We start from the raw sequence: 13,738 nt of genomic DNA on the forward strand, positions 1-13,738 counted from the left end.
CTGCACTTTATATGTTTTAGTTTTGCATGATTTGAGGTAAGCCTTCTTTTTCTGTAAGGTAGCCGTCAGCTCCAGATGTACTGTCAGCTTGTGGAAACAGTAATTTTATGAGTAGATAAGAAGCATGCCAAATCATTGGATAAAAAAAATTCAGAAACTAGGAATTGTATATAGAGAGCAGCTCAGGTCAAGTTTTCAATACAAGTTTTTTCCTCCACTGAAAATACTAAAAAATCATAAAGTAAGACTTTTGTTCAAATGCTCAAACTAGTGTAGAGGTTTATCGTCTGTACACATGAACTTTGTAAGTGCTTTCAGTCTTTACTGCAGGAGGGGAAAATTGGTTTTAACTCTGTCCTGCTGCATAAGGAAAACAGGATAATCTTTTTGTTAAACACTTAAGTCTTTCCCACTTGTCTTGAATCTCACAGAACCTCAGTACAAGTTAGTGAATGTGAGAGAGCAAAAGCAAGCAGCAAGTGTGTCAGGATGCCCATTATTCTGTGTATGATAGAGATGAGTCATGAGAAGTTTGAAGGTTATTTCACCTGAATGTTAGCATTTACAAATTTCAAATGCACTGTGTAAAAGTGTTTTTCATCTACAAGTTTCTGAATAATGCCTTGAAAATGTACAACCTTTTAAAAGGACATATTTTCTTAATGGCATAATGGTAAATCAGTGAAGGCACATATGAAGTGAGGCTCTATAGGTCTAGTTCTGAAAAGAAACAGGCTTCATATTTGAATTTGATCATGAAACCCAGGCTTTGCAGATCAGTAAACTTATGCACACCATTTCCCACTTTTGACAAATTATGATTTAGCAAAAATGTTTAGTATTTGAAAATCACACTTTGTTTAAAGTAATTTCAAAATTGCTGCTTTGCATGTGCTTTGCTGTTGAGTGATATTCATGTCCAGAAATGAAGTCAGCTTGCTCTCAGTATTTTCCTTTAGCCTCTTTTTCTAAACAGATGAGGTCGCTGGGTTTTAACTGTTGGGTTTTAGAATAATTGTACCAGTAGAGAGAAGCAAGTCTGGCCCAATCAAGTATCACAGGTATCAGAAACTGTACATAGCTAGGATTTGTTTTTCAACACAATAATCTGTTGTGGCACTGAATGTTAGTGACACTCAATCTGGTTTGTACTAGTAAGCTTTATTTCTCACTAGGACATTACTTCCTTATGATATTCTGCCTTTCCTTCCTACTATACACAACTCATTGAATTACAGACTGCTCAGGTTTGCAACTTGTCTCTGCCTGAATTATAGTTCTAATCATACAGTTGATGCCTGTGGATCATTAGTTGATACAGGAACAGAAAATGACATTTCGACCAAAACTCAAGGAAGATGCTACACTATGCCCTGAACTGCTGATTTGCCACCTTTACTTCAGCCTGTGTGACCTACTTCCAGAGTTCCTATGCTGAGGGTCCCAACCAGAGCAGTGAGATTGACAGCAAAATACAATGTATCATCCATATATAATATTCATAACTCATTAATAATCCCAATATATACTTTGAAACTTGCTTCAGGCAAGTACTGAACACAATGATACTAATTTAAAAGTGGTATTGTGAATAGAATCAGGTTATTTTGATGCATGGCTGTGTCAGCAGCCACTTTACTTGGTGTTGATCTACTGTCTGGCAAGACAACAGCTGTCGAGAATGGAAAGTTGAACTGAATGCACTCATCCATGATGGCACTGATATGAGAAACCTGTTCTTCCCTAAGCAGGGAAGGGACAATCCTTGCAGCTAAGAGAGACCATATGGACTAGTGCGGATCTTCAACTGCTAGGGGGTGGGGGTCAATAATAATTGTCACTTAGCTGTGAACTGCCAATCCACTTAAAACAGCTTTGATTAAACTGTAAGTATTGGTGGAGCGTGGAGGGTGCATATAGTAGTCAGAAAAACGCAACTAGGCATCATAAAATTGTCCTTTGGCATCTTGGTCTTTCTATCTGTTCAGAGAGGGCTTCTACTGCCCAGTTCTAGGTACAGAGCTGTGTGTTGGCTCACCCTGCCCCGTGAATGAGTGAATGAAAAGGAGCTGTCACCAGAGAATTATTTATCTGTAGTCTTTCCCGTGGCTATGTTGCAGATGGGCAGTCTGCCTCCTGGTTTTTCAGAGGTGCTACTGTGGGGAGGTGAAGAATGAATGCCCAGTTGCTGAGCTGTGGAACAAGCAGTTCCGTGGGGAGCCCTGCTCTGCAAGGGGCACCTGCTGACGAGGTCTCCTGGAGAGGCTCAGTTACAGGTAAGTGCAGGGAGGCCTTTGTACTGGTAATTTTTATTTCCGGAGCAGCAAAAAAACTCTCCTCGGTTTTCAGCAACTAAATACTTATTTTAAAACTTATTTAAAAAAAAAAAAAAAAAAAAGAAAAAAAGAAGGACGTAGACACGGTGTGCAGCGTAGACACGGTGCCCAATTTCCTTTTATTATTTTACAGGTGTGCGTATCCAATGCGCTCACCTTCCGTGAGAGAGCACGAAGGCCCGGTTACCTCACCGACGTATGCAGCTGGGGAGGAGCTCGAGAGCGGGTCGGGAACGCAGCCGAGAAGCTCGGGCGGAGCTCCGGCTGGAGTTCAGGCGGGAGTTCGGGCGGAGCTCGGCGGGAGCTCGGCAGTGAACTCGGGCGGAGCTTGGGCGGCAGTTCGGGCGGGAGTTCGCTCCTCTCGCCCCGCGGTTCCCGCCGTGCGGCGGCGCGGCCGCCTCGGCCCGAGCGCCCTCCGCGATTCTGGCTCGGTCTCCGGTGCAATGGAGGCGGAAAGGCTGATGGTGCTGTTCGGGGACGATTCGGTGGAGGTGCACTACGCGGGGGGGTCCCGCTTGCTGCTGTCTCCTTGCGGCTCCGAGTATCTGTACGAAGCGGCGCTGCCCGCGGCCGCCCACCCGCTCCAGCCGGCGGAGACCACCCGCCAGCGGGTCGCCTTCGCCGTCAGTGCCTACCGGGTATGCGGAGGGCACTGTCTTTGGGTACGGGAGCGTTGTCCCTCGGCCCTGGGAGCATCCATCCCTTGGGCAGTGCCAGGGCTGCCTCCGTGCTCGGCAGCGGCGCGGCCCAGGGATCACGGCCCCAACAGGAGTTCTTGTTTTCTCTGTACAAAAAGGAGAGGGTTTCATGAAATCAGCATAAAATTTTATCACTGCATGTAAAAACTCTTAATAGGGTTTGTACTTCTCTGCACTTCAACAGGAACAACTTCTACGAGCGCTAGATTTCCGGAACGCGTTTTCTTCTCGCCCGTACTTGCCTTCACGTGTTATACCTCCAGAAAGAAAAAAGGTGGGATTACACATTAAGCGTGTAATGCTTTCGTGAAACAAACTTCTATAGGTGATTTAGTATAATTTCACATGCATTTGCGTGAGTACTGGTGGTGGAGATCTATGTAGTGCAGTTTGGCTTTCTTAAACTACTGCCATTTTAAATTACAGTTTTAACTGTTACTCAGACCTCTGTTAATGCATTTTGTTTTTAGAAACACTTAAGCTAATTTATTGCTAGCAAGGGTAAAACCTAGCATTTTGTACGTAGTTACATTTTGACAGCAGAAACTTTTCAGGGAGGTCACAGTGCAGCAGGAGAGTGTTTTCTGAGCTGTCAAGATCTCCCCATTGAAGTACTCTTGTGAAAATGCTGCTAGGGTCTGTGAGAGGAATGGAGCCAAGTATCTTCTGTGGGAATGGCCACTCCAGGTCAGACTGAACATCCATGCAGAGACCAATTTAGCATCTCTGGAAGCTTTGCTCCAGATCAGCATCCCTCTGGGTGTTCCCACTGAGTATGAGTGTCTGCACTGCATGGTAGGAATCTTAAGCCAACTGATAAATCAAGTGAATTTTAAAGCTTTTAGACTGACCCTTCATTAGTAACACCCTTCATGGTGATGTTTAGCTACCTAAAACACTGTCACTCAGTGTCACTATATACTAAATTAAAAGACATCGGTCCTTACCAGTCATGCATTCAGTGCAAAGTACAGCAGCAAAGAGTTGATGCTCTGTTCTTAGCACTGAGGAAGAGTAAGTTCCACCTTCTCTCAAGCCTTGAAAGGTCTTGCTCTTTTGGAGATTGGTTGGGTTTATAGACTGTTTTTAACTTACAGCATCCCTTGTGACTACCTGCTTCAGGATGCTGAAGGATAACATTCCTAGGCCACAGCAAGCATCTTACCATGTTGTTTGGATTCTCCCCCACACCCCTTTTTTGTTGCTTTGATTTCTTCCACCTCAGTTTGAAGAAAACTCCTGCTTTTCTTAAAGCCAAAATAGTATTTTTAGAACTCCTGAGATTCTCTGTCCCCAGCAGTTTACTATCTCTGTATTGTTCTGTGGCCTGTTACCAAACAGTGCCCATGTTTTCTAGGCCCTTTCTGTTTCCCACACTCCAGCATAATAAAGTAAGAGTTACTAAGCTTCAGCTCTCATAACAAATTGTTGATGAGCCTGACAAGCCAGCCTGGGGCCTTGCAGAGTTGACCTGAGGCCTATTACTACCGGTGACAATGACAATAACCAGTGACAATACTTTGATGGGCACAAAAACACTTAGACTGCATTACTTGTGTGATAATTGATAAAAGATTCGTGTTAATCACAAAAGTATTAGGGTTTGTATAAACCGGAATACTAAGGTCTGAAGTGAAGCATGGACACTAGATAAAGGAAAATATATGATTAAATAATTCTGTTTTAAATCACCTTGTTATGTTATGTTACGTTATGTTTTCCAAGTAAGTTGTATCTACTACCAGCTTGCAAAATCAGACTTCCCAATAGCCCTTCCTGCCTTTGTTTGATCAATGCTGCCTATCTCAAGGACCAGACTTCCAGATTTCACTGGTGGTTACCTACAAAGGCCAGATGGTTATCTGTGACTGACTATTGCCCAGAGACTTTGTGAATACAGATGTTTATTCGACCACCACTGCTTACCTGGCAAAATGATGACAGCAAAAAATCCAAAATTATTGATTACAGTGAGAAACCACAGTATAAGAAGAGGCTGCAAACCAAAGTTCAGTGGAGCATGGAGTGGGTGGTGACTCCTCGTGTTCCCCAGCGCTGCTTGCTATCTCAAATAAAGCAATCTAAATTTTGCTGAATATCGAGATTTTTGTTTCTCATTTATAACAATAGTCTTATGCTTGAATTCAAAACAACCCATTCCTGTGGTGTGCTCAGGCTCTCTTTTGGCCACTCCAACCACCCACATGTCTAGACAGCTCCATAAGGGGGATCTTGTCAGTGGTCTGGCCTGTTCAGAACTGCAGCTAGTATTCAAAATGCAGGTTAACTGTGAGTATATATTCAGTGGTGTTGCTAGATGTTTGCCCTTACTCAGTTCCTTGAACTTTCAAACATTTCATTCTGATTAAACTGCTGGTGAGCATTGAGTGTGTTTTCATGGGACTGAGAATTACAACACCAGGATCCTAGTTGGTGGCAGTCAGCTTGGAGCCCATCCTCCTATATAGAAATATACATACATAACTATATATTGTTAGGATTCCCATTGCCTTTCCCCATTGGGATCATAACTGAAGTTTTACCTGCAGCCTTGTTGTCTGGTATTGATTATATTATTGACTATATTTTAGTGTCCTTTTGCAATTCTTTATTAAATTCACTGATAATTGCTATGAACAAGATAATTTGGCTGTTCTCTCCCTTGTTTCTGAAGAAGCCATTGGAAATACAAACGTGCAGTTGTGCCTAGTCATGTTGCCCATGTACTTTACTAATTTATGACTGGATTAAATTAAAACATTATTGCTAGATAGAACTCTGTTAATACAGGAGGAAGCAGATATGAAGATTAGATGTTTTGCATCCTCTGAGTTCCTACATGTAGATAAATACAGTGCAACATATCTTGCAACATGTCATACATCACCTTGCAGAAGATGTATTTTAAATGTAATTTAAATGTAAATGCTCTGCTGCAGTTTCTGGGAAGCTGGTCATTTTTATCTTGCTGAACATTCCAATCCTTTTTCTTTTACTAGATTCTTCTCAGTGATATCTTAGAAATTAAATGGCCTGACCGTGCGACTCCTGATCTGACAAGATGTTTAGACAATGGCAGTGTGAAGATCTCATCTGTAGATGGGTATGCTCACCTTTACTTGTCAGAATTGCAGCAAGAATTTACAGTGGAGTTCTTATGCAAAGTCAGCCAGTCATCTGCAGCATCCTCATGCTCCTCTGAAAAGAACAGCAACTATGAAAGTGGAGATCAGCATGGAAAACCAAGTAAAAATTTTGCTGCAGAAGTCTCCTCAAAACAAAGAAGAATAGAGAACAGGAATAAAGGTTGTGCTGAAGGTAAATACAGGGAACCAATCAAACCAAAGGACCAAAGAGATGGAGTTCCTTTGTTCCACACAAATTGTTCTTCTGAATACACATGGGTTACACAGCATTGGACTGTTTCCTTGTGCCCAGAAGAATGGAAATACCCTTTGTTCTTGGCACTAAAATGTTGTAACTTACATACTGTGGAAAATGTAATGAAGACATATGAGAAAAACAGCTGTACAGCTATTGAAGGTGATGTTTTAGCAGACTCTGAAACATATGAAACAGTTTCTTGTTTACCTACAGCTTTGCCGCTCAGCTGCAGAGCCCCACATCTACACAGGTAATTTAAACTCTTTACTTTGTGGTTGTTAACATATGCTTTACGATTCTGCAGTTTGGAACTTCAACTTCTAGAGAAATAATTGAATCCTAGCTATTAAAAATAAAGTTTTAAATTACTACCTTTTTTTTAGGAACTTCTTGAAACGTGACATTGCACCCAAGCCAACATTCTGTAACCCAGCATTCTGTAACCCACTGTAATGAAGCTATAGTAATTAGTTCCAATTAAAAAAAAAAATTTTGTGACATGCTGCATGAATATGTAAATGGAAAAGAACATTGAAAATAGAACACAGGTTTTGTACTGGGGTGGGTTGGTTTTTCCTCTTCAGTTTTGAAAAGATAGTATTTCTGAGGTGGGCCAGTGGCATATGTTGTCTATCAGCATCACTAAAAATAATAATAAAAACATTTGTGGAATTGAGAAATTTAATTTGGTAACTAAAGTGGATCACTAAGGAATTGGAGGACTCTGAAAATATCCATCACATCTTTTGAATAAGTGTGCATGCATCAGTTCTAGTTTGATTCAACAGGAATTATTACCAGCAAACACGCATAGACAGAACAACCAACATACTTAGTGAGGCTTTCATCATATTTTACACACAGGTGGACATTCTGTGACTTCTTTCAGAATGAAGATATGGAGAAGTATTCATTCCCTCAGCTAATTCAAGTTGTGTGGTGCCAGGGTGTTTTCTACAGGTATGTAGGAGATCATCTGTGTTATCTGAAGACTTCATTTGTATAGGAATTAAAAATCTAAGATGAAATGTCTTATTTTGTCTCTTTCTCACTCTTCAAGAAATGCAACACAATCTTCATGTCAGAGTTTCTTTGTTTCTGCTGTTTTTTCATTGGACTTCACATCTAGCAGGTGTATTATCAGGTCTGAACTTGAAATCATGTTTAAGTGATCTGATTATCTGATTTCTTAAAGGTTTACTGGACAGCCGGAGTTCCCACAGATTTCACTTACAATAATGGTACTTTGTTTTTTTGCTAACTTTTCTCCTTTTGCTGCTGAAGATTTCATAGTTCGGAAATATTTGTCTTGGTGACCTACATAATTCACATGCTCAGCTGTGGATTTTCCTGGCAAGTCACCTTGTTCATATGGTTAACGAAAGATCAAAACAGACAAACAAACCAAAAAACACCCCAAGAAAAACCCAACAACAAGACTTGCAAATCAAAATTGCTACAACTGGTATTAGCACCTAAAGTCTTCAATAAAAGCATCACTGGTGTTTAAACCTTTACTCTTTCTGCTGAATGTTCTTCATTTTTCCTCAGTGTAATTCCTAAATTTTAATCTAATTGAAACAAAATGTTTAGCGGTGCTTCAGAATTTTTTTAGAGCTTTTCTTCTCAGTTAAGACCTTCAGATTGTTCAGGAATTGTTCAGTCTGACAGTTTTCTATGTACACTACGTATGGCTGGTCTACTAAAAAAAATGGATTTTTCTTTTCAGGATCACTGTGTTTTGTGGTCAGTGGAATGAGCAGCTCTTGAGAGATGTTTACCTCGACACGAAAAAACCTTTCCTTAGCTTATTTAAATCCCACCCTCATGCATATGTGCAAACAAAGAGCCTAGTAATGTTAATATTCTGTGTTAAAAGAGATTATTGATACATTCTGCTGTTTGTGAAACAGTAGAAATTTTTCACATGTGAATTGCTGAAAATGTGTCTCTGCTTATTGTTTTCTTCAGGTCTAATAACCTGTTTTGCTTGTCCAGTGACATAGCATTTTAAATATTTGTTTAAAACCTTGTTATTTTTCTTAGATTTATCCATGGTAGGACAAACATCATAGAAATTTATCCTGGTGATGACTCATTTTTCAAGTCAGAGGGAGCATTTTTGGGAAAATATTTCATGCGTTATGCAATCCAAAAAGGAACAAAAAAGGTACAAAACTATTTTTAAACTAAAACTAATTAAAAGGATGTTCAGATTCCTTCAAGGTAGCAGGTTCTTTAAGACATTTTGCTGTGCAGCGTGTAGTGAAGTCCCTACACTGGTAATTACTATAATGCCTCGATCAAGCCATCAGTCTTACAAAAAGATGAGATTATTCCTTCTGTTTCAGAAGGTATTTTTGTAAATTTTACACAATAGGGAAATTCTTCCTTATTGTAATACTTATTTTATCAAACTCAAGAGTAAGATTCTAAAACAACCATTTCTCACTAATTTAGAAGTTTAGTCTTGAAGCTAATGTATTGATTAGAGTTTAATCTCTTTGTACTTGGAAGTGTTTCCTACTGTATGAAGACAGATGCAGGTTTTGTTCTGGCTTTGCTGCAGACCAGCTGTTCAGTGTTGGAGAAAGGATTTTGCCTTTATGTCTGCCTGTTAAGTTTCCCCAGAGGAGAGGTCCTTTCAAGTGCTAATGCAGCATCTTGTGTTTTTAAAGCAGAATTAAGGATCAGATTTGTACTCTTGGAACCCAGCCTTTAACTTGTAGTCAAACATTGCCATTCAGCAATGACCTGTAATCTGCTGTCTGACAAGAGAACTTCCTGGTTCTTACTGAGTGTAAAGAAACTGAATGGAATATTTCTTCACGCAGACATAGGCTTAAGAATACACTTTTCAATGAGATATTTGTCTGTGTTCTGTTGCAGATTTAAATGTGATTATAGTTGGCTTCTGGGAGGTTAGAAATTTTTTAACTTGCTCTTAATTCTGTTTTCATGCTGCAGTACCTGTAACTAACTCATTTTCTTTCTGCTCTTTATTCAGGTGGAAGAAAAGATGTATTCAGTGAGCAGCCTACCCCCAGATGTGCCAGGACATCCATACTCTATATCCTCCATTATTACTCAGGCAACCAAGTAACTTTAACTTTGTTACATTAATTCTGCTGATTTAGAAAGGACAGGAGTTAAAATTATACAAAACGCTTATTATTCTAAGTCCAAAATTAAAAGAAGCTATCGTAGCACTGAGGACATACTAAACTTACAAAACAAAATTTGCAAATGCTTAGAAGACATAGTAGGAATTAAATGCTTAATACTTTGGGTTTTTTTTCTCTCCTCAGAATACTTCAGTATTGCTGCAAAACAAAACTGTCATTAAGTCATAATTACTATCTCTGCTGCTGGAAAGTGGTATGTAGCTGAAAATTTATAAATCTTTCAGTGTTATAAGGATGATTATACAGGCTATAGGGAATCGGACTTAATCTAGAGGGAAGAATGGTGTGTGCATCCACAGAGATTGGAAGGCCAAAAGCATGCATTTTAAAATATTTAAAAATATTTAAGCAGCAATTGCCTGATGAAGAGAGCAGGTTGTGATCTGGAAAAACAAGTGAATTAAAAATCTGGAACGGATGCAGACGGTTTGAATTATGTAGATAGCCTTTCTTCAAGTTTTTTAATGTATTTGTTTTTTTCTAGGTATCTGAGACTGATGGACAAGAAATGTTACCAGTTTTGCTACATGAAAAGGTTATTCCTGGCATAGGAAGACTGGCTGTGTACTCAGATCATAAAGTCCATGCTGTTTTTTGGGATAGGATGACCCTGACTATGGTTTGGGATTGCAGCTCTTCCTGTAGTGAAATCCAGGTAATGTGTGACTTACAGGAAGGACTATTCCTAAAACTTTGTTACTAGGAAACTAATGAGAATACCAAACAAAAGTTCTGATAAATACAATACAGTACAAAATAAAATAAAATACAAAACCAAAAAAGAATTGAAAATTCTCCTGGTTTGGAAACATTTTTATGAACTTTTAGAAATACTTTATTCTTGAATAGCATAAAGCAAGACTTGGGGCTTTGCCAGGTGTTTTTCCTCTGCATTTGTCATAGCAGACTATAGCAGATTCTATCACTAGCAAAACACAGACTTGTAAGTTTTGAAGGTGGATTGTTCATAGATATTTGATTCTTAAATTGGCATATTGCTGTTTTTTTTTCCTTTGGACTGCAGCAGAAAATTAATATTTGGTGTTTTGGGGTTTTTTTGTTTGTTTTTTTTTCCTTCTAAGATAAATGAAGATCTAGGCTGGTGTAAGTTAACTACTCCTGATGGGCTACAGCAGCTAATACAAATAAGTCATCCTGGAGTCTATGAAAGGTAATTGAAATTAATTGTATAATTTAAACAATTTAACTATAAAAATTATTCTCTGTAAATCCTCTTATATGAAGAAACAGTATTTACTGACAATATACTGGTAGGGATGGACCAAATATGTAATGATAAAATCTCCATCTTACATCTGGCAAAGATTCAACTCAAGTTGCATACTGTGATTCCATTATAACTGTTACGGCAATGTCTTTTTAGAAAAATAACTAGAGCTGCAATTTGGCATTTACTTCAGTGGATATTAAAAAAAAAAGTGTATATAGAGCTGAACAGCACTTTATCCAATTTTTGCTTTATTACAGATACTGACCTCTGCCTGCAGATTGCTTTTTCTAATCTGCTTGCTCTAATTACAGCCTCATTATGGGACTCATCAGAAGTTTTCTGTGCTGCATTTTAGCAAGCAGATATTCACAAACAAAAATTAACATTTGTACACTATTCATTGCAAATCATACAGCTTTGTTATAATTTACAGTAACTGTATAGATCTAAATATGAAGAAGATTCTAGACAAAAAATGGCAAGGCAAGCTTGCAGAAAAAGCTAGACTTTGAACCATAGCTTTTTCTTTCAGATCCAGGTGTATTCCGTAGTGCCTTCAGATTCTTGCCTGAAAATGGAGTTTATTTCTCATATAAATAACTACATTTTAAATTTTTCATATTAACACAGGTACATCAGAACAGCAATAGAATGGTGCAGAAGTTTGAATGAAGGGAAAGAGATTGCTGAATATACTGCACACTCTGTAACTGAAGAAAATTGGTATTCATCTTTATCCTAAATAATTGATAAATAAATAATGTTGAAAACAAAACTCAAAAATATTATAAGCCTTGAATTTCATATCTTGCATTTCCTAATGGTCAAAAATGAAAAATTATTTTAAAAGTCCAGTTATTTTGTATATGCTTTCATATTTTTCGTTCAGTGAGTTTCAGATAAAGGTTGTTTCATTGAGCTTTGCCTGTCTTACTTAAAAATCAGAATTATGGTGACTTTGTCAAAGGACAATTAATGTTACAAAGATAGTGTCTTGCAGTGAAAAGATACCAAACTAAGAAAGATGGCTTTTAACAGAACATCAAGCAGTCCAAAACAGTACTTCGAACTGCCTATGACACCTGTATCTCTTGCTGAGATTTGTCCTTTTTAATACGTGCTACTGACCAAAAATCTACTGACATCATCTGCAAACATATTGGGATATTTAAAATGTGCTAATTGAAATCAATTAGAGTTGTGCTTGTTACTTAAATTAGAGCAGATTCAGCTGATACATTTTATAGCTGATGAAATGGAAATTCTATCTATATTTATACATACTTACAGCAAAGAGACTATTCTTCAAGCGGAGACGCAATTTTTGGAAACACAAATGATTGACAAATGTCAGCCATTGAATAGTGGTATCAAAGACAGAGAAAATGCTTTCATTTCCACTTGGATTTTGCTGATCTAATTCTCAATATTGCTGAAAACTGTTAAAAATTAAAATCTGAAGTAGAAAATATCCTTGAGAACCTTTTATGATACTAAATCCGTGTAATAACCTTTATTTTGTTGGACAGGTCTGCTGATGCTGAGCTTGAAAAAATACAGAGATTTAACTGTATCCTTTTAAAAGCTGTAAAGATTTTTTTTTCACTTTTATATTCTGCTGTTTATCTGCATGTTCAAATCCATACTTTAGATCATCAAAGGCTCTGTATCCTGGTTTAACCTTCTTCTACTGTCTCACTTCTTAAGACAACCTCATTTTCTAATTTATTTTTTTATCACTTAATTTGTAGTAAAGATTAAAAAAAAAAAAAAGGTGTCAAAGTACAAAACTAAAATGAAAAGTCACCAGAAAACATAGCCCTTTAATATGTATTGCATCAGTTTTGCTAAGAGTCATCTGCTGATCTGTTCTTGAAAGAACAATACATTTGCCTTTGGGCTTGTTGTTGCAGTACAGTATCTTTCTGTTTATCAGATACCTTAGTATTGTTCTATTGTGTTTAGACAGCTCAAAATGTGCACTGTGCTGAATCTGCTTAAAGCCACTCTATAATTGTTTTTAAGCCAGTGTTCAATTCTATTAGTATGAAAAGTGCATGCTGTTAAACTGAAGTATAAAACTGTTTTCTTTTCAAAGTAACTTTTGGATAAATTTAAGTCTAAAAGACATTTTTTGTATAAATGTCGTAGACGTTTTAAGTAAATCAGTCTTTTTCTTTTTTTAGCTGAATGTCATTACCATGCTACAAAATGTGAGACTTTGCAAGGCAGCATGATGAATACAAATGCAGAGACTAATTTTTCTCTTTAAGAGGAAGAGTCTGAATTTTTTTCTTAACAAACTGACACTAGTTTTATTAGACAACAGCAACATTCTGAAAAGGACATGTGCTGCAAAATCCAGTCCATCTGATATCACTGACAGAAAAAAAGGAAACAGGGATGAGACGGAAGAACTTAGTGAATGTTGCGTCTTGGAGGCTTTGGAAAAAACTTCTAAAGTCATTCAGGATATTGAATCTCTTCTTGGTGCCTCTGGGAAGTGAAGCCCTGTGTTCCATGTCCTCCTAGGAGCTGTCCCAGCTGTGTCTGAGAGGGCTCTCAGGGCAGAGAAGGCTGAAGCCAGAGGGACAAGCTGCTGGTATATTCCTGGTAAAGTCTGTCAGGTGCCAGTGTAGTATCAATAATAACACCAGTGCTGTATTTGGTGTAGGCAAACAGAACAGTTGAGATAGGGGAGCACTGCTGTATAAATGGATCAGGTCTGACCTGACAGTGCTGCTTTCAAGTATGAATATATGTTCGAATCACTTTGATTGATGGATCGCTGCTGTCCAGGGTAGACACGGAAAGTTTTCACTGTCAAAACGTGCTTTTATTCAAATGCTTACACCAAGAAGCCTTGAAACCGAATAAAATGTTTCCCAAATGCTTTCTGTAGTG

At 38.2% G+C, this 13,738-nt stretch overlaps 1 protein-coding gene across 1 annotated transcript; it reads left to right on the forward strand.

The window, feature by feature from the left end:
- The first annotated feature begins 2,651 nt into the window (after nucleotides 1–2,651).
- On the forward strand, nucleotides 2,652–13,727 carry CZH5orf34 (chromosome Z C5orf34 homolog). The gene is made up of 12 exons (XM_014884287.2): nucleotides 2,652–2,974; nucleotides 3,219–3,308; nucleotides 6,034–6,668; nucleotides 7,283–7,378; nucleotides 8,465–8,588; nucleotides 9,426–9,517; nucleotides 9,727–9,796; nucleotides 10,088–10,258; nucleotides 10,686–10,774; nucleotides 11,465–11,557; nucleotides 12,364–12,404; nucleotides 13,148–13,727. The coding sequence occupies exons 1-12, from the start codon at nucleotides 2,780–2,782 to the stop codon at nucleotides 13,339–13,341; spliced, it is 1,890 nt and encodes a 629-aa protein (XP_014739773.2). The 5' UTR covers nucleotides 2,652–2,779; the 3' UTR covers nucleotides 13,342–13,727.
- Nucleotides 13,728–13,738: the final 11 nt, after the last annotated feature.

The sequence above is a fragment of the Sturnus vulgaris genome, chromosome Z, assembly GCF_052056855.1.
Source record: "Sturnus vulgaris isolate bStuVul1 chromosome Z, bStuVul1.hap1, whole genome shotgun sequence".
In the NCBI taxonomy this organism is placed as follows: Eukaryota; Metazoa; Chordata; class Aves; order Passeriformes; family Sturnidae; genus Sturnus; species Sturnus vulgaris.